This window comes from Pelobates fuscus, chromosome 11 (assembly GCF_036172605.1).
Source record: "Pelobates fuscus isolate aPelFus1 chromosome 11, aPelFus1.pri, whole genome shotgun sequence".
Classification (NCBI taxonomy): domain Eukaryota; kingdom Metazoa; phylum Chordata; class Amphibia; order Anura; family Pelobatidae; genus Pelobates; species Pelobates fuscus.
Window position 1 is genome coordinate 21,089,507 of NC_086327.1, and position 21,737 is coordinate 21,111,243.

General features: G+C 45.5%; 1 protein-coding gene across 1 annotated transcript in view; it reads right to left on the bottom strand.

The window, feature by feature from the left end:
• LOC134577407 (transmembrane protease serine 3-like) overlaps nt 1-21,737 on the bottom strand; it is a 35,487-nt gene that overhangs the window by 5,413 nt on the left and 8,337 nt on the right. The window contains exons 6-13 of the mRNA XM_063436129.1: nt 19,234-19,380; nt 16,869-17,013; nt 14,452-14,571; nt 9,295-9,338; nt 8,483-8,648; nt 8,229-8,398; nt 5,559-5,654; nt 4,903-5,045 (exon numbers count right to left, since the gene is read on the bottom strand). Coding sequence (XP_063292199.1) covers nt 4,903-5,045; nt 5,559-5,654; nt 8,229-8,398; nt 8,483-8,648; nt 9,295-9,338; nt 14,452-14,571; nt 16,869-17,013; nt 19,234-19,380 — 1,031 coding nt within the window. The remainder of the gene's footprint in view (nt 1-4,902; nt 5,046-5,558; nt 5,655-8,228; nt 8,399-8,482; nt 8,649-9,294; nt 9,339-14,451; nt 14,572-16,868; nt 17,014-19,233; nt 19,381-21,737) is intronic.

Sequence of the window (21,737 nt, forward strand, 5' to 3'; positions counted from 1 at the left end):
CATATCGCTACTCAAACCTAGGAACAATACAGAGATACCTATACATTAAACAGAACTGAGTACAACACAGAGATACCCATACAATACACACCGCCAGGTACAATACAGACATACAATGGGAGTCCCCTAAAATCCCTCCTTAATGGAGACTAGGCATGTGCAAAATCTGCTGAAACAGGGCGTATGTCAAATTTGTCCCATTTTTCTTCACATGCCTAGTTGCTCTCAAGAAAGTTTCTCTACACAGCCACCAATGAAGGTTGAGTGGCCCTGCAGAACTTACATGTCTGAATTAAAGAGAATTTTTTTTTTTTCATTTTCACACACAAACAGGCAATAGCTGGAGTATGTTAATTTAGATTTTTCCCTTTTTTCAGATTATCCCCCCTTTCCCAAAAAAAGAATCTTAGAGTTTCTAAACTATTGCGAAATTTGTGAACGAGCCTCCATTGCTAGCCTCTTCTGAAGTATTCAAGTCAATAAACCTCTCTGGAAATGACAGTTCCTTTCTAGGACCACTTTCACTGACTGAATGGAAGTTGTTGATAATCATTTGGAATGTGGCAGATTCTGGAATGCCATTGATTTTTCACCGACATGTGATAAGCTTTCATACTATTATGGAGCCCAGGGAAAAGCTATGCTAAATGGTGTGTGCCTTGACTTAGCTAGGAGGCAGGCATATGGATAGGGGGAGTGGATTAGTGAATTTGGGAAGGGGTGGCCTATAGCCACATAAATAGCGGCCATTTTAGGGAGACCCCCCTTTTAATTTTATTCCCACTTATTTGTTGTTGCGGCAACACGTCGGTGTGGAGTTTCTCTCTTTTGTTTTTCTGGATGGATTCCTTGGATGCGGCTCGGGATGTAGAGGCCTTCATTACCAATGTCTGGACGGCTATAACAGACCGTGGTGTGGCCTGGATGCAGGAGCGTTTGGGGACTTCAATTTGAGAAGCAGGAGCCTCTGGAATTTAGGCATGACGGACGGCACGATGGACTAGGCCACCACAAAGATTGAGTCCTGGGGAGGATAGAGGACAATGCCCTTCCCTATTGACCCCCGATTCCAGGATGGAGAGTAGAGATGGCCAGGTACATACTCACAGCAGTCGCGGGCGAAGAGCATGTGGGGCCGCATGCCAAGGACGTCCACTGCAAAGTGAGATGTGCGGCCAGGATCACACGACTCCTCGCATAACTGCAGTCGCTAAAAAGAACCGGAATTCGGCTGCGGGAGGCACCCAGCCATCGGGGAGGCGCTCCTGGGAGACAGAAAGCACAAAGGAAGCTTACCTTGGGCCCCCCCATGGAGGCATCAGCAGGGACACTGAAGACACATTGGGGGGGGGGGGGGGGGGGGGGGAGAGCTGAGGGGACCCTTGCACGGCCAGATTTGTCCCAGGGTGCTCCAAGATCTCCATGGCTTGTTTCCCCAGCGTCCCATCAACCACCCCATAGTGCGCAGCGACTTCAGGTGGCAAGACGGAGCACAAAAAAGAGTACAGTCAAAAAATAGACAATGAGGGTGACCATAGGACTACAGGAAAACGAGTGGACAGGACTAGCCGCACTCAGAGCGCTTCACCAGCTCCCCAGGTTCCTTGGTGTGTATCGGGGATGGTAGGCGTGCATCTTGTACTCGCTCCAGGAGCTGTCGTAGGAGCAGGCATGGCAGCACCGACTAGGGCTCCCCTTACTATAGCTAGGACAGAAGTCACTACGGCTCACCGGTTAGGGCTGCGAGTCCCAGGAGAAGCACTTCCAGGTCCATCAGTTGGGGCTCCCAGGGCAGGTGTGCGAGGGAATCAGCTAGAGACAGGTACGGCCGTAAGGGTCAGGAGGACAGGTCCAGAAGTTGTCGCTTGCGATCAGTGATTCAGAGAGGCCATGAGGGTGCTGAATATTGGGGATGGCCTACCAAGGATGTTATTTTTTTCTTCCAGGTCGCAAGAGCATGACACTGGATCACATTTGGATATTTCAAATTTAGGGATCAAATAGCCTATTTCATTAGAACAAGTGCTACACTGAGTGGCTGGTCTTGTAAGGGCCGGATTTGCCATAAAGCCACGAGGCTATGGCCTTGGGGCGGAGGGCAAGTGAGGGTCGGCAGAGCCAGAGGGGAGATCAAAGATCTCCCTCACAAGCCAGCTGATTCTCCTGTCATGGGGCCAGGCATCTGATGCTCAATAATGTATCACAGCACTACCACAGGGTTTCACTGTAAGGAGAGAGTTCTTGAGATTAATTTTTCTTGAGTTTCTTGTGTTGAAAACAAGAAAAACAGACAAGCGAAACGATCTGAGTGACTTTGACAAGGGCCAAAATGTGATGGCTAGACGACTGGATTAGAGTATCTCCAAAAAGGCAGGTCTTGTGAGGTGTTCCTAGTATGCAGTGGTTAGTATCTACAATAAGCGATGCAGGTAAGGACAACCTGTGAGCTGGAGTCAGGATCCAGCAACTTTTATTAGCCCCAAATTTTAACGTCAAGAACTCCCCACTCCAGTTCTATTCCCTATTTATAAATGTAAGTGTATCAGTAATGTTTAATCTTATTGTGGTAGGTAGACCGCTTACTGTTACCCTCTTCATGTGTTATTGATGACAGTATTACCCTCCAGTTATTTTCAGGTACCTTATCTCATGGTGAAGAACATATTCATCATTGTCTCTGTACAGTCTGGATCTCCAGCTCTACAAACTTGAGTTGAGACATTGCTAAAAGGCCATCTTAGGCCAGAAGACCCAGACTCTTATGAGCAACAACTTATAACCTGTGGTTCGGTCCCGTGCCACAAACATGCAGGTATCCACTAACCAATCAAGGTCTTTGTTGGTCATCTCTTTTGTATCTAATGCTCGCAGAGAGACTATAGCAGGTTTGTTCTTAAAGGGACACTGTAGGCACCCAGACCACTTCAGCTAATTGAAGTGGTCTGGGTGCTGTCACCCTTTTGCACTTAGTGCTGCAATGTAAACCATTGCAGTTCCAGAGAACTGTAATGTTTACATTGCAGCTCTAAGTCTGCCCTCTGTGGCTATCTACCAGACAGCCACTGTGGGTGCTTCGGATATCCAAACTGACCTTTGGTTGGTTATGTGACGCTGTACATCCTCACAGACCTCCAGCGTCAGATTTTCCCCATAGGAAAGCATTAAATAATAAAAAAAAATGCTTTCCTATGGGGAGGTCTAATGCGCGCGTGGCCATTGCTACGCATGCGCATTAGGTTTCCCTCGCTGGCTGACGTCAGTGGGGGAGGAGCGTGGGTGGAGCCTGACCCAGCGTCGATTCAGGTAAGTGGCTGAAGGGGTTTTAACCCCTTCAGTGAAATGGGATGGGGGGGCGGGAGGGAGGGGGGCACTCCAGGATTCTCTAGTGCCTGGAGAGTCCCTTTAATATGGTTTTAAACCAATATATATTGTAATACAATTAGCAAATACACTATAACTCATTTGGCATGCATCGCTATCGACTTATACAAAAGCCATCAATCACCACTGATAAAACACTCACACACTAATAAAAAACTAAAGGAATACCTGATATGATAAATTACTTTCAGCTTAATATCTGAGATGTGAAAGTTTATGGCTAAACTAACGTTGTCTAAATTAAAAGCTTTGTCCTTGACATTATGATAATTATACAACTTGAAGTCCAATTGATTTTCTTTTAATTCACTAAACAGGTGAGAGAATTGTGTTTAAAGGTAAGACCATTTCATCTTAATGAAGTGGTCATTTTGACCCAGCCATGTAAAATATTTAAGTTTTCTAGAAACTGCAATGTTTACATGCAGGGTTAAACACACCTCTAGTGAATGTCTTCTGGACAGCCACTAGAGGTGCTTCCTTTGCAACAACTGAGCACAACTTGGTCAAGTAATGTTGCAGCTCATAGGAAGTTCCTCTTTGAGGAGCATTGGATTGGACCAACTATGAAGGAAGCGACACCTCCTCAATGACATCACGGAAGGCAGAGAGGACAAAATGCCTTAGGAGTCTCAATGCTGGACAAAAGGTAAATAAAAACCCTATTTTAAGTAATTTTTATGGCAAATGGGGGGGGGGGAGGGGAACCCTACAGCGTAAGCAATACAGATTTGTATTCCTGACGCTATAATGTTTATTTAAATTTAGGTAGAAGAATAATCTCCAGTTTAGCCACTTTTGCTTTTGAGTTATTTTGGCCCAAATTGTGCAGTTGTATCTTCAATTCCCCAGAAATCCCTGTTTTGTCAATACATTACGTGTAATAATTATGCAATTAGCCCACAAACCATACCTCTGCCCACTATCCAAGGCTTATTTTGCTTTCCCGTGACAATAACATTGATGAACTCAGGACCAGGCTTCTTCCTTCTACCTGACCACCAGGGACTCATTCATTAATTGACTGACTACCATCAAGTGTGTGAATGTGTTTAGATATGTGAGTTGGTGTTAAAGTGGGTATGTGTATGTAAATATTGTGATTTATGGTGGGAAAAGTAGATAAATCAGAGTCTAATGGTGGCCGACAACAGGTGTGTGTGTTTGTGTGTGTACTGGAAGGTGCATTTGATTTTGTCAAAAAAAGAGTGTGCATTTAAAAAAAAAAACCTACAAACAAAAAACATAGTCACGTTACAATTTGTATATAAATATTTCTTCTATACAAGATACATGCTTGAAAACACTTTGTTGGAAATAGGTATTTGGCAAGCTGCTTTGACTGCTGCAGGTAATGCCACCTGTTCTAAAACATTATATGAACATTATATGCAGCCAACAGATAGAATGTAATATTGTTCTTTTGAGATAAAATGGTTATTGAATGAAAGTGACTCTTTGAGGAAGTAAAAATGGACCTGCTTGATCAATAAGTAGGTTCTCACTGCTTGTATACTGTACCTGGCAGGAGTCTACTTTGCCATCCAGGTACCCAGCACACAGCATGCGAGGGCTGATCATACCAGGGTAGTGGGAGGACTGGTTACAGATAGCACTGTTAATTAGATGGACCTTGGCTTCTCTAAGGACGGGTGACAGCTGTCCTGGGGAGAACAAGGGAGAGGGTGAACAGAATTAAAATGGAGCAGACAGCTGGAAGGACTAAAGAGACACAGATGAAGAAGCAGACAAACAAAACAATGGGGAAATAGAGATTGGCTGAAGGAACACAACTGTAAAGTGTAAAGAAACCAAACTTATTGTAGCTCTAATTTATTATGGGGTTTTCACAGAAAATCATGGCAATTCTATTGTAAATGTAATCATGGAATTCAGTTGTATGTGATTGCCACTGAAACCATTAAGAAAGAATGGTATCTTACAGTTTACATTGAGTACCATTTGGTGTTACACAAATTGTAATGTGGTCTTTATAAAGATTCTACTCTCAACTATTCCAGTGATGAAGTGCTCAAAGAATTATGCAGAGAGGGAACAGTAGTTTAAAGTTGTTGTTTTTTTGTTTGTTTTTTAATGTGGAAATAAAGTCTTATGTCTAGTAAAAATAGTCAAAAACCAGTAGTTCCACCAATGCAAGGCCTCCATTGACTCCTCACCACCCTCGCTCACGTGGCCCCAGCCGCTGATCCAGCAGTTTCCCGTGGACTGGAACTGTTGGCGGGTTCTAGGGAGACAAACAGGACGAAGGGTTTCTGATGGAGGAAAAGGATGAGAAACAAAAATTACAAAGGAACCCAGGACCAAAAATAAGCTTAGCACAGGTTGCCTGTCTTAGCATCAACTGCAGTAATGGTGGTTACTAGTCAATAGTATATAGGATGCTACTTGTAACTAATGAGCTGCTAATTAAATACAGCATCACTCTCTGATAATCCAGTTTTCATGACTGAGACCATGATCCATAACTCCCAGTTAATGAAGAATTAAAAACACCTCTAGATTTATATTATTGCTATATAGAGGTTTAAGTGTCAGAGTTCTAGCGTTTACATTTTTGTTTGTTTTTTCCCTGAATCACAGAACCGGAGGTCCCTCTCCTTTTGACAAAGAAAACACGAATTGTGAAGAATGAATACACAGTTGGAGAAAAAGGAAATTTTGGGTTCCAAAAGACGAACTAGGAATATTTTTTCAACTCCATTATTAATATTGCTTGAATTTTTTTTTTTTCTAAAATGTTCAATTCCTTTGTCTATTGTCGTAAAATCTCCTCGTGGTCAGAAAACCACAATTTCCTGTGAATTGTATTCCAAAAGGTTACCAGAGATCATTTTGAATAGTCACATTATTGGGGGATTGCCTACGGGGTTTCGAATGCCACGTGGTACCTACTGTATTTTAAACTTAGAAGTACGTTTGATACGTACAGCTCTAGAAGTATTTGATGTGTCCTTAACCTATTCACAGCTGGTATACTTCTTAGCAGTGTGTCTGAGGGTCTCCCTGGTCCCTCAGCTTTTTTTGTCACTCTCTTTTTATTGAAGTTTTTCATTTTTATCGCAGTATGTAGGCCGTGTTACACAAAGAAAGTAAAATAAAAGTATACATATGCTTTCAGAAACAGGATGCACAGTAAACGGTAAACAGGTATGTATCACAAAAGTTGCGAGCCGACATTGGTACGTTATCAGGAGTGTGTGAGTTGCTTAGGGAGAATGGCCGTGTGGTACAAGGGGGCTTAATTGCAACCCAAACGGGTTGTGGAGTTATTGCCTTCTTCTAAATGTGCCCTTAGCCCACGGGAGTTGGGGAGGGGGGGGAGCATAGGCTTACAATGGAGTGGCAGTACACTCCTTCTCAGAGGGACTAGGCCCCAATATTCTAGGTGCCGGAGCGTACAGTCGCTGGCAAGGAGACTCTCTATTGTAAAGAAACAATTAAACTGGGTATGGCTCAAAGCAAACAAGTAACGTAAATCACATATTTAGCTAAACAGTTTATGTTCTGGTTGCTGCAGCGTAATCGGCTCTCAGTGAGTTCAGATATCCGGTGCGGGACGTTGGTTGATATCCTGCTTGTGCTTGGGAGCGGGGAGGCCCAGGGCATTACAGAATGTCGGTGAAACGGCCAGTGTGGAGATTTTATGTGTGACCACCAGGAATCTGGGAGATCTCCAGTGGTATTCTATTCTCGCTTGTCTGAGGATGCTGGTGACTGGGTTCAGTGATCTGCGCCAATGTAGCATGGATCTGGTGAGGTCTTGATAGACGGAGAGTTGTACTCCTTCTAATGTTAGTGGCGTCTTGCCCCGGAGTGCCGTCATCAGGATTCTCTTGTCTTGGGAAGTGGCGCCGCATACAATCACATCTTGGATTATGTTTGGGGCTGCTCTGCCCGAAGATGGTAGGCGGTATATCCCGTCTATGTTAAATTTGGCATGCTTTGGTGGCAGTAAGGATGCCACAAGTCACCTCATATAGTGAGGCAGCTTGTCGGGTGTGACGGTGTCGGGCACCCCCCTGAGCTTAAGTCCTGTCATCAAGGGAGAGAGAGTGCTTGTTGCTGGGCTTGTATAGCTAATACAGAGTCATGAAGGATTGTCAGTCCCTGTTTAATGCCTGATATGTCATTTTCCGTGGACTGCACCCTGTCAGTGACGGCTTGCACGTCCGCTTTAATGGCCGCCACGCTGGTTGCCAGGAGGTTTTTGATTTCCACAACTAGATTGTGAAAGTCCCGTTGGTAACTGGGGCAGACCCGTCGGGATTCCCAGTGGGTGTTTGCGCCTGTTCAGGAGGTAAGTCAGGCGGTACGGGGTCTGCTGGTACCTGAGTGACTTTGTGGTCTGCCGCTCCAGCCATTTTGGGAGGCAGTTGTCGTAGCAGCATGGCACCTATTTCCCTGGACCTCGACGGCGACTCTGGTGGCGACTTTTGGGACCGACGCCCCATCGAAGCTAGGGCAGGTATGTGAGCTGCGTTGAAGTCTTCCACCTCTGGGTCCTCCAGGGGTTCAAACCCACTCAGTAGGCCTCAGGTCTGCGTTTCCGCCGATTCACCCGCGCCGGGTACACAAACTGCATGGGGGGCAGCTTGGTTGTGCTCAGCTAGTGTCCCCAGTCAGGAGTGAGTTATTTGAGGGTTTGAAGCCTTAAATATTAGACTTTTAAGCAGGTTTTGGTCGGGAACGATGCAGGGTTGCATCCGCTCCAGCTCGCGGTCAGGCTCCGCCCCCGTCACTCAGCTTTTAATTTGAATATCTGCACAAAGAGACCCTTATTTTTTCTAATACAAGATGGGCGAAGTCTTCATGGTTCTATGGCTCACCTGAGAAACCCATTGGTTGGCTGGTTTTTAGCAGTGCCACATCATAGTCATTTGTCTCTGAGTTGTATTGACCATTATAATAAATGCTACGGATGGAATAGGAGATTGCTGGGTTTAGAGACAGAGACCCTGCATGGACCTTCCATCTACTAACAGTGAGGAAGCTGGATCTAGGATAGAGAAAGAACCATACTCATTACCGATATCCAATGCAGACTGTGAGAGCAACGCAAAGGAACAACAAAGCTACTCACAGCACAAAACAATGAGCAGCGCTCATCACCCATTGGGAAGAGATGATAGACCCACCGCAAACATGGCGGCCATCCCAACGCAGGCTGACCTGCCAAGGCCAACGTCCCGAGGCTGATGGTGAGCCCCCTACAATGCGATTACTGTCAGCGGTACTACGTCCACAGTCTATGGAAGAAAGCAGAAAAACAACATGGTGCTAGACAGTCAACCCAGCAATCATCTAAGGCAGCCATGAAAAGCCCAGTTTTTCCAAAAAAATAGGTGAATCATATCAGCTTGTGATAATTAACAAAAAAGAAACCCTGACGAAGAGGGACCAAAAAACTAATTCTAAACACTGCGTCACTTAATATCATATAAATAAGATGCACACAGAGAAACTGGGCAAGCGCAGGGTGTCAGAATTTCTAATAATATAATATAAATAAAACAGGTTATAAAATTGGAACACTGCCTATATTCTTTAGTCCCATATGTTCTCTTTAGGGTGCAGAAGCCCAAATATAATGACAATCCCCATGCATGCACAAAGAATGAAAATATTAGAAATCAATGCATGAAACAAATGAACCTACTATAATTAGGAATTCCTTTTCATTGCCGAGTAATGGTTTTCATAGTTTAATAAATACTATATTTCATACAAAAAATACTATATCATCCTCAGCTATCCAGTGAAGACAGACTTGTTGCCTTGTATGGGGTGTGAATTGTTGGTGTGTTGAGTTTTCAGAGGTTGTCCCATGCTGCAATAAAAGCTGATAGTGGTAGCTTTCTATCACCTGTACAAAACACCTGTTCCTCCTCTTACCTGTACACTGCAGTGAGACACCTTCCTGAGTGGGGCATGTCACCCTGTGTAAACACAAAAATACTACAATAAACATGTAATATGGACTATGTACCTAAATTATACAAAAACTTAAAAAGAGTGAATGAATGGTTTCAGTGTGAAGGATACATAGACCAGGGGTTCCCCACTATTCCTCAAGACTCCGCCGTATTCCCAAGTGTCCCTTTTTAGGAAGGACAGTCCATATTTTGGACCATTTCCAACTGTCCCTCTTTTCTAGGAGCTCCATATTGTTGGTGCGTCTGAGTGTATAACAGAGCTCCACAGCAATAATACTCCCAGTAATGTGTCTGAGTGTATAACAGAGCTCCACAGCAATAATACGCCAGTAATGTGTCCAGGGGCGGGCTGGGCCGGGGGGGCAGGGAGGCAATTGCCCCCCAGGCCGCCCGAAATTCTTTTAGGACCGGCCGCGGTGGGCCGGCCCTTTAAATGCTGCAGCCGCCTGAGCAGAGCGCTCAGACGGCTGCAGCAGCTTCTCCCCTCCCTCCCCTCCCCTGTAGCGTGGCCGAGCTGCTTTCCGGTCCGTGGTCCCGGCCGGAGTGATGGGAAGGTGCACACTGAGTGTGCACTTCCTGTCAGTCCGGCCGGTTACAGGAAACAGAAACTCCTGTTCCGCGCGGAGTTTCTGTTTCCTGTAACCGGCCGGACTGACAGGAAGTGCACACTGAGCGTGCACCTTCCCATCACTCCGGCCGGGACCACGGACCGGAAAGCAGCTCGGCCACGCTACAGGGGAGGGGGTAAGAAGAGGGGAGGGAGGGGGTGAATAAGAAGAGGGGAGAGGGTGGGGGGAATAAGAAGAGGGGAGAGGGTGGGGGGAATAAGAAGAGGGGAGAGGGTGGGGGGAATAAGAAGAGGGGAGAGGGTGGGGGGAATAAGAAGAGGGGAGAGGGTGGGGGGATAAGAAGAGGGGAGAGGATAAGAAGAGGGGGGTTAAGAAGAGGGGAGAGGGGGGATAAGAAGGGGGGGAATAAGAAGAGGGGGGGGAATAAGAAGAGGGGAGGGGGTAAGAAGAGAGGGAGGGGGGAGTAAGAGGGGAGGGGTAAGAAGAGAGGGACGGGGGAGTAAGAAGAAGAGAGGGAGGGGGTAAGAAGAGAGGGAGGGGGAGTAGGGAGAGGGGGAGGGGGGAGTAAGGAGAGGGGGCAGTAAGAAGGAGGGGAGATAAGAAAAAGGGGGAAGAAGAGGGGGAGGGGGAATAAGAAGAGGGGGAGGGGGGAGTAAGAAGGAGGGGAGATAAGAAAAAGAGGGGGGTAAGAAGAAGAAGGGGAAGTAAGAAGAAGAGGGGGAGTAAGAAGAAGAGAGGGGAGTAAGAAGAAGAGAGGGGAGTAAGAAGAAGAGAGGGGGAGTAAGAAGAGAGGGAGGGGGAGTAAGAAGAGAGGGAGGGGGAGTAAGAAGAGAGGGAGGGGGAGTAAGAAGGAGGGGAGATAAGAAAAAGGGGGGAAGAAGAGGGGGAGGGGGAATAAGAAGAGGGGGAGGGGGGAGTAAGAAGGAGGGGAGATAAGAAAAAGAAGGGGGGAGTAAAGAGGGGGAGTAAGAAGGAGGGGAGATAAGAAAAAGAGGGGGGTAAGAAGAAGAAGGGGAAGTAAGAAGAAGAGGGGAAGGGGAGTAAGAAGAGGGGGGAGTAAGAAGGAGGGGAGATAAGAAAAAGAGGGGGGAAGGGGGGGAGTAAGAAGGAGGGGAGATAAGAAGAAGAAGGGGGAGTAAGAAGAAGAGGGGGGTAAGAAGAAGGGGGAGTAAGAAGAAGAAGGGGGAGTAAGAAGAAGAAGGGGGTAAGAAGAAGGGTGAGTAAGAAGAAGAAGGGGGTAAGAAGAAGAAGAAGAAGGGGGAGTAAGAAGAAGTAGGAGGGTTAAGAAGCTCGAAGGGACAGCTCTATAGGACAGAGGGCAAGACAGGGAGCTCTTTCACACTATGCGCACACACACACACACACACACACAATGCATCCCTATACATACACAGAAACACACAATGCATCCCTATACATACACAGAAACACACAATGCATCCCTATACATACACAGAAACACAACATGCTTCCCTTACACACAGAGAAACACACAATGCATCCATTACACACACACAATGCAACCCCCACACAAAGACAATGCATCCTTTGCACACATACACAGAAACAGACAATGCAAACACACACACACTGCTTTTCTTACATACACACAGAAACACAATGCATCTCTTACACTCAATGCACACACATACAGACACACACCTTGCATCCCTTATGCATACAAACACAGATTCACACAATGCATCCCTTACACACAACCAGAAACACATAATACATCCCTTATACACAAATACACACTGCTTCCACTACACACAAACACACTGCATCACCTGCACAAACTGGTATCCCTATACACTACATATCATAAGCACACATATGAGATAACACATAACACATCCCCTACACACTCCACTCCCTGTGAGCGAACTCATGGGTGGGTGGAACATATAAGTGGACTTATGAGTGGGCCTTATGGGCATACTCACCGTCAGGCCCTGGGGCCCAGACCTTGAGCTGTGTAAGAGGCCCCCAAAAAATGGAGCTGCTTCCAATTCTCCCAGAACGTTGAATTTTGTGACCACAGTTGCAAACAGCCTCCAGAGATCCTGTTCTACACCAGACCAGTGGAGCCAAACTGCAGCCCATCATCATCCTCATCTAATTGTAAGTAGGCAATCTAGTAATATTATTAGTGACACTAATCTATAATTTACCTCACATTAAAGGGACACTATAGCTTAATGAAGTGGTTGTGGTGTCTAAAGCTGGTCCCTGCAGGCTTTTTAATGTAAACACACACTGTGTGCAGCACTGGCGTTAGTTCATATGGCAGATCATATGGGTGGGGCATTGTGATGTCACATGTTAGGGGCGGCAAATTTATATTTTGTCTAGGGCGTCAAAAATCCTTGCACCGGCTCTGATCCTGGGCAGGTACACCAGTCTACTGGTGACCCACAGGAGGGGAGTTCACTGATTGCACTGCACTCTCCTCCTGCCCAGACCCGTCTTGACCGCAGTGCAAGTGCCCTCTGCCCTCTGCCCCTAATTTACAGTGGCTCACACTCACAACAAGCAGTGCCTGGAGCCCTTTGCAGAGACGGAAACAAAGAGGTTCTGCGGCAGCTGGCCGTCCTGCAAGCATTACATTAAACAGCTGTTCCCCATGCAGCCACAGGTGGCCTTGTGCTGGGAGACTGTGATTACTCTTCACTTCCTCCCAGCCTACAGAGCAGCGCATGGGGGAGAGAGAGGAGGAGGCATGATTTAATCTTACAATAAATCCTCTAAGCAAACCTTTATAAATTTGGGGGGATCAGCTCTGTTTCCACAGTTTATTGGTGCCTGATGTCTGTATTAATATTGAGGGATGTCTAAGTAGTAACGTCAGTGTGTGTCAGCAGGGCCAGCCGTTGGGGTGGGCAAGCTGTGCGGTCACGCAGGGTGCCATGACAACAGAGGCACCCGGCGGCCAGCACAGCTCACAAGTTGGGTACACCAGCATATTTAATTTAAACGATTCGCTGGTGGTCCACTGGTGCGCACCAGCAGTAGGTGCAGTCAGATCATATCCTCTCCCTCGTGGTTCCAGCGCTCAGTTAGTGAGTCAGAGCACAGGCTCAGAGATTCTCAGCCTATGCTCTGACAACATTGAAAGTCAGAGCCGTGAACGAGTGGGTATGGCAAAGAGCTACTGATTAGCATAACATCAATATCCGTTATAAAGCCAGAAAAAGGTGGGCATGGATGGTGAACTGATTTGGTGGCGCAATGGGCCACTTGACTGGTTTTGCCCCCCAGGCCTAAGGCTGCCAGCCCTCCCCTGAATGTGTCTGAGTGTATAACAGAGCCCCACAACAATAATACTCCCAGTAATGTGTCTGAGTGTATAACAGAGCTCCGCAGCAATAATACACCCAGTAATGTGTCTGAGTGTATAACTGAGCTCCACAGCAATAATACTCCCAGTAATGTGTCTGAGTGTATAACTGAGCTCCACAGCAATAATACTCCCAGTAATGTGTCTGAGTGTATAACTGAGCTCCACAGCAATAATACTCCCAGTAATGTGTCTGAGTGTATAACTGAGCTCCACAGCAATAATACTCCCAGTAATGTGTCTGAGTGAATAACAGAGCCCCACAGCAATAATACTCCCAGTAATGTGTCTGAGTGTATAACTGAGCTCCACAGCAATAATACTCCCAATAATGTGTCTGAGTGTATAACTGAGCTCCACAGCAATAATACTCCCAGTAATGTGTCTGAGTGTATAACAGAGCTCCACAGCAACAATACTCACAGTCTTAATTCTTTAAATGACAATAAATGTGTTTAGAAATCACTCTTCGTAAATAAAGATACATTGTTCTTGTCCTAAACTACATTTTAGCTGCATAAATTGTTATTAATAAGTTACCTAGAATTTCTCAGAACAGCCCCGACCCTGGTCAGAACCCCACTCTCATCCCTAAAAACAATCCACAATACCAAGCGAGGTCTTTATTGTTACTTGTCTTATGCCTGCATCTATTTTTACTCATGTGACTTCTATAACGACAAACACGACTAGCCTGTATATTAATATACTTAAAAACTGTGCCACTTTCTCATGCCATGTATATGCTCTACATTGTTATCACTGTTTGCTTATGCTGTCGTGGCATTGTGAACCTCTGTATTATCTTGTGCACAGAAAAAATAAAGAATTAAAAAACAAAACAAAAGACAATCCACAAATTAGGTATTTTCCACTATTGCTCCTATGAGATAACGACAATACCTGGACAGCTAATTTCTGAATTTGCTTATAGAAGGGCCTACCCACCTCCAATTGCAAAACATTGGTGTTCGATGGACCCCCCACTTTTCATCATTAAAATTCCTCAGCCCAATACGAGCAGAGGGGGAAAGGAGCACATTATTTATCTTCTCTGCTAGTACAGTGTCCGGAGACAACTATTGAACAATTTTCAGTCTTATACTTCTCAGAGTTGTAAAAAGGAGTTGCAAATCTTAATGATTTGAAAGCAGCGCCCCCCGGTGGCAGTGATGTGTTTTTCTGTTTTTCAGATGGGGTTACTTACACTGGGCTCAGAAAATTGTCCAGGTTACTGGTCAATGCAGTGCTTTTATTGACCACAGCAAAGCCTTGCAGGAAGGTGGAGTCTGTGGGAATGAGCGGCGCTGGTGTTGACAAACAGTGACTGTAGGGAGAGATTGTGTTAATGAATTACTTTAATGGAGTCAGTCTCAGTGAGGCAGCAACACTGATAAATACAGATAACATTCAGATAAGGATCAATAAAACCTGACATAATTCAAAATGATAGGAAATGGTCACGTTTACATAGTAAGCCGCAGGTGGCCGTATATAAAGCTGTCACACTATAGACAGCAGGCAAGTAGAGGTAAAAGTGGCATGGGGTGCAGAGGGCTAGAGGAAAGAAACAGGAAGTCAGGGCAGAGTGCAGGAGATCTGAGGAAAGAAGCAGGAAGTCAAAACAGAGTGCAGGGGGTTAGAGGAAAGAAACAGGAAGTCAGGGCAGAGTGCAGGAGATCTGAGGAAAGAAGCAGGAAGTCAAAACAGAGTGCAGGGGATTAGAGGAAAGAAGCAGGAAGTCAAAACAGAGTGCAGGGGATTAGAGGAAAGAAGCAGGAAGTCAAAACAGAGTGTAGGGGATTAGAGGAAAGAAGCAGGAAGTCAAAACAGAGTGCAGGGGATTAGAGGAAAGAAGCAGGAAGTCAAAACAGAGTGCAGGGGGTTAGAGGAAAGAAGCAGGAAGTCAAAACTGAGTGCAGGGAGTTAGAGGAAAGAAGCAGTAAGTCAAAACAGAGTGCAGGAAGTTAGAGGAAAGAAGCAGGAAGTCAAAACAGAGTGCAGGGGATTAGAGGAAAGAAGCAGGAAGTCAAAACAGAGTGCAGAGGATTAGAGGAAAGAAGCAGGAAGTCAAAACAGAGTGCAGGGGATTAGAGGAAAGAAGCAGGAAGTCAAAACAGAGTGCAGAGGATTAGAGGAAAGAAGCAGGAAGTCAAAACAGAGTGCAGGGGGTTAGAGGAAAGAAGCAGGAAGTCAAAACAGAGTGCAGGGAGTTAGAGGAAAGAATCAGGAAGTCAAAACAGAGTGCAGGGGGTTAGAGGAAAGAAGCAGGAAGTCAAAACAGAGTGCAGGGGGTTAGAGGAAAGAAGCAGGAAGTCAAAACAGAGTGCAGGGGGTTAGAGGAAAGAAGTAGGAAGTCAAAACAGAGTGCAGGGGGTTAGAGGAAAGAAGCAGGAAGTCAAAACAGAGTGCAGGGAATTAGAGGAAAGAAGCAGGAAGTAAAAACAGAGTGCAGGGGATTACAGGAAAGAAGCAGGAAGTCAAAACAGAGTGCAGGGGATTAGAGGAAAGAAGCAGGAAGTCAAAACAGAGTGCAGGGGATTAGAGGAAAGAAGCAGGAAGTCAAAACAGAGTGCAGGGAGTTAGAGGAAAGAAGCAGGAAGTCAAAACAGAGTGCAGGAAGTTAGAGGAAAGAAGCAGGAAGTCAAAACAGAGTGCAGAGGATTAAAGGAAAGAAGCAGGAAGTCAAAACAGAGTGCAGGGGATTAGAGGAAAGAATCAGGACGTCAAAACAGAGTGCAGGGGGTTAGAGGAAAGAAGCAGGAAGTCAAAACAGAGTGCAGGGAGTTAGAGGAAAGAAGCAGGAAGTCAAAACAGAGTGCAGGGAGTTAGAGGAAAGAAGCAGGAAGTCAAAACAGAGTGCAGGGGGTTAGAGGAAAGAAGCAGGAAGTCAAAACAGAGTGCAGGGGATTAGAGGAAAGAAGCAGAAAGTCAAAACAGAGTGCAGGGGATTAGAGGAAAGAAGCAGGAAGTCAAAACAGAGTGCAGGGGATTAGAGGAAAGAAGCAGGAAGTCAAAACAGAGTGCAGGGAGTTAGAGGAAAGAAGCAGGAAGTCAAAATAGAGTGCAGGGGGTTAGAGGAAAGAAGCAGGAAGTCAAAACAGAGTGCAGGGGGTTAGTGGAAAGAAGCAGGAAGTCAAAACAGAGTGCAGGGGGTTAGAGGAAAGAAGCAGGAAGTCAAAACAGAGTGCAGGGGATTAGAGGAAAGAAGTAGGAAGTCAAAACAGAGTGCAGGGAGTTAGAGGAAAGAAGCAGGAAGTTAAAATAGAGTGCAGGGGGTTAGAGGAAAGAAGCAGGAAGTCAAAACAGAGTGCAGGGGATTAGAGGAAAGAAGCAGAAAGTCAAAATAGAGTGCAGGGGGTTAGAGGAAAGAAGCAGGAAGTCAGGGAAGAGTGCAGGGGGTAAGAAAGGGTAGAGGCAGGGAATGAGCCCAATCTGCGTGGTCTATCTGTCTATCTATCTCTCTATCTCTCTCTATATCTATCTATCTATCTATCTACCTATCTATCTCTTTATCTCTCTATCTATCCTCCCATCCATCTAAAACTGTATAAAAGACAAGAAGGAATTTGGAATCACACTGTAAAAGGTACAGAGAAGAGGCCACCACACAGCACACATTACCTGTTGAACCCCAGCTCTCGGCATACTGTCCACCCATGGGTCGTCATCCATCCTTGGTGACAGACAGTGTAATATTTCCCTGCGTCCACATTGTATACCTGCAGCAAGGAGCGCTCTGTAAGCAGTAACACCGGGTTCCTGTATTCTGGGGATCCGGCAGGAAGATAAAGCGTTCAGTGACTAATTCTAGAGACAAGTTAATCAGTGTGAGACTAGGAAAACTGAGAGACAGGAGTCACTGAGAGATCAGGAAAGACAAAGGGATTAGGGTTTAATCACTAAACAGTGAGTTGCAATGACCTGCAAATCAATTTGTTTTTTGATTCTCCACAATTCAATATTTATTGGATAATCCCTATAGTCTCCAATTAAAAACATTACATTAAAGGGCTACTCTAACCCTTCTGAAAGGGAAGGGACCTTTCCAGAGTGAAATGCCATATTGTGTACTATGGAGAAGGTCCCCCCCTCCGTTTGTACGATAAACTGAAAATGAAAAGGTTTTTACTTACCTGGAATTCAACACCTGGCAAAGCAACCAGTGCTGACTTCCGCACCTCCTCTGATGTCACTGGAGCCTTGCACGGTCCAATCAGCTCTATGAGAAGCCTTGTTTTGTTTGTTTCACCGGCTCAGAGTTCATGCACGCTTTGGGCCAGCGAGTGAATGGGAGGGAGGGAGGTGTTTTTAAAAAAAAATTTAATACTGAGGGAAATGGAGGGAGGCCGGAGGAGCATACAATAGGGGGAGGAAGACATTTTCTGCAAGGGGGAATATTAGGACGTCTGTTGTTAGCGGGCAGTGCTCACTAACGACAGATATTTTTTTTGCACAGATTTGACATTGGCAGCTCGGAACCGAATTCTGGGCTGCCAATGTCAACTGCTAATGTCACCTAATGTCATCTGCTGGGGGTGCAACTAGCCCCTGGCACACAATTAAAATATCTCAGTATGTGCAGTTTTTTAAGCATAAAAACTGAACATACTTACTCCTACCACAATCAATACTTCCAATAACTGAAGTGGTCATGGTGGCTGGAGTAACCCTTTAAAGGGACACTATAATCACCCAGTCCACTTCTTCACAATGATGTGGTCTGGGTGCAGTGTCCCTGTCCTTTTTACCCTGCAATGTAAAACATTGCAGTATTTTTAGAAACTCCAATGTTTACATTGCAAAGTCCAATGCTAGTGAGTATGACAGCCACAAGAGGCACTTCTGCTGCATTGATGGAATAAAACTCATTCACATGACCCAGAAGCCTACATAGGAAAGCATTGATTCAGTGTTTTCCTATGAGAAGGGCCGACACTACAGCACAGGCGACCGCTTTAGGGCACACCTGCCCAGGGGGCGCAGGATCTGGCTGATTGGCAAGATGAAAACACACAGCATAGCTAGCACTCCCTTCTTGCTGATCACTCCATGCCAAGCCCTCGACCGTGGTAAAGGAACTTCTATTTAATTCTACCCTGTCTGACAGGGAGTTCGTGCAGGGAGCACCAAACTGCTTCCTGTCAGACCACGGAAAGGGAAACAGGTTCCTCTACCTCAGACTGCGGCTTGGCCAGGCTACAAGAGGGAGGTGAGCTGGCACATGGGGGGAGAGGGGGTAAGACACATAGAGGGAGGGGAGGAAATGAGACACATGGGGGTCTGGGGGAATGAGACACATGGAGGAGGGAATAAGACACACGGGGAGGAAATGAGACACTTGGGGGGCTGGGGGAATGAGACACATGGAGGAGGGAATAAGACACACGGGGTGAGGAAATGAGACACTTGGGGGGCTAGGGGATAAAGAGACACAAAAGGGTCTGAAGGTAGAAAAAGATATAGAGGGGGTGGGAAGAGGAGAAAGAAAATCACACAAAGGGGCTGGGGTAGAAAGAGACACACAAATGCAATGACAGACAATGAGCTGTACACAGGCACAGAAAGCAGAAAGAAACATTTTTTTAAACTGGAGCTGGTGGGACAGAGAGAGGAGGCAGATGTTACGATGTAGATGTAGACACAATGTAGAATATTGCAAAAATGTTTAAAAAATATATAAATTGAGCATGCAAAAATTACAGCTATTATTTTTTCTTGTTTTTACAGTTAAACATAAGCATTGTGTTAGTGCTTGTAGTCTCTGTGTAACTAAAATTTTAAAAAAAAATCTATTAATTTTGCAACTCAGGTTATGCTAAAGTCTAGAGAAATGTTTCATGAAAATGGGTCAATATGAGTGTTTCCTAGTGCTTCTTTATGGAATAATTACTAATTTTACACTTATTTGTGATGTATAAACTATTAAAACAATGATTTCATTTGTATCTTATAAAATTCCCAAAATGTCTTCCTCCCTTCTACTCACCACCACTGGCAACGGTCCGATTGTTTGGGAGTCTGGTTGGAGGACAGAGATTGGCACCTTCTGCAAAGGAGCAGTTCAACGAAAGAGCACAAATCTCCAGAAAATCAGGACAGGCTTGATGAATCTCAGGGTGGTAGAAATACTGCACTGAGGACAATATCATCGTGGAGCACAGTATATGAGAACACAATAGGCTAATGCATAGCAAAACATGACATCTACAAATAAGACAGGATGGGGTGCGGGGTGTATATAAAATAAGACAGGATGGGGTGCGGGGTGTATATAGGATAAGACAGGATGGGGTGTGGGGTGTATATAGAATAATACAGGATGGGGTGCAGAGTGTATATAGAATAAGACAGGATGGGGTGCTGGGTGTATATAGAATAAGACAGGATGGGGTGCAGGGTGTATATAGAATAATACAGGATGGGGTGCGGGGTGTATATAGAATAAGACAGGATGGGGTGCGGGGTGTATATAGAATAAGACAGGATGGGGTGCGGGGTGTATATAGAATAATACAGGATGGGGTGCGGGGTGTATATAGAATAAGACAGGATGGGATGCAGGGTGTATATAGAATAATACAGGATGGGGTGCGGGGTGTATATAGAATAAGACAGGATGGGGTGCGGGGTGTATATAGAATAAGACAGGATGGGGTGCGGGGTATATATAGAATAAGACGGGATGGGGTGCGGGGTGTATATAGAATAAGACAGGATGGGGTGCAGGGTGTATATAGAATAATACAACATGGGGTGCAGAGTGTATATAGGATAAGACAGGATGGGGTGTGGGGTGTATATAGAATAAGACAGGATGGGGTGCGGGGTGTATATAGGATAAGACAGGATGGGTGCGGGGTGTATATAGAATAAGACAGGATGGGGTGCGGGGTGTATATATAATAAGACGGGATGGGGTGCGGGGTGTATATAGAATAAGACAGGATGGGGTGCAGGGTGTATATAGAATAAGACAGGATGGGGTGCGGGGTGTATATAGAATAAGACAGGATGGGGTGCGGGGTGTATATAGAATAAGACAGGATGGGGTGCAGGGTGTATATAGAATAATACAGGATGGGGTGCAGGGTGTATATAGAATAAGACAAGATGGGGTGTGGGGTGTATATAGAATAAGACAGGATGGAGTGTGCGATGTATATAGAATAAGACAGGATGGGGTGCAGGGTGTATATAGAATAAGATAGGATGGGGTGCAGAGTGTATATAGAATAAGACAGGATGGGGTGCAGAGTGTATATAGAATAAGACAGGATGGGGTGCAGGGTGTATATAGAATAAGACAGGATGGGGTGCAGGGTGTATATAGAATAAGACAGGATGGGGTGCAGGGTGTATATAGAATAAGACAGGATGGGGTGCAGGGTGTATATAGAATAAGACAGGTTGGGGTGCAGGGTGTATATAGAATAAGACAGGATGGGGTGCAGGGTGTATATAGAATAAGACAGGATGGGGTGCGGGGTGTATATAGAATAAGACAGGATGGGGTGTGGGGTGTATATAGAATAAGAGGATGGGGTGTGCGATGTATATAGAATAAGACAGGATGGGGTGCAGGGTGTATATAGAATAAGATAGGATGGGGTGCAGAGTGTATATAGAATAAGACAGGATGGGGTGCAGAGTGTATATAGAATAAGACAGGATGGGGTGCAGGGTGTATATAGAATAAGACAGGTTGGGGTGCAGGGTGTATATAGAATAAGATAGGATGGGGTGCAGAGTGTATATAGAATAAGACAGGATGGGGTGCAGAGTGTATATAGAATAAGACAGGATGGGGTGCAGGGTGTATATAGAATAAGACAGGATGGGGTGCAGGGTGTATATAGAATAAGACAGGATGGGGTGCAGGGTGTATATAGAATAAGACAGGATGGGGTGCAGGGTGTATATAGAATAAGACAGGTTGGGGTGCAGGGTGTATATAGAATAAGACAGGATGGGGTGCAGGGTGTATATAGAATAAGACAGGATGGGGTGCGGGGTGTATATAGAATAAGACAGGATGGGGTGTGGGGTGTATATAGAATAAGAGGATGGGGTGTGCGATGTATATAGAATAAGACAGGATGGGGTGCAGGGTGTATATAGAATAAGATAGGATGGGGTGCAGAGTGTATATAGAATAAGACAGGATGGGGTGCAGAGTGTATATAGAATAAGACAGGATGGGGTGCAGGGTGTATATAGAATAAGACAGGTTGGGGTGCAGGGTGTATATAGAATAAGACAGGATGGGGTGCAGGGTGTATATAGAATAAGACAGGATGGGGTGCGGGGTGTATATAGAATAAGACAGGATGGGGTGCGGGGTGTATATAGAATAAGACAGGATGGGGTGCAGGGTGTATATAGAATAATACAGGATGGGGTGCAGAGTGTATATAGGATAAGACAGGATGGGGTGCAGGGTGTATATAGAATAAGACAGGATGGGGTGCTGGGTGTATATAGAATAAGACA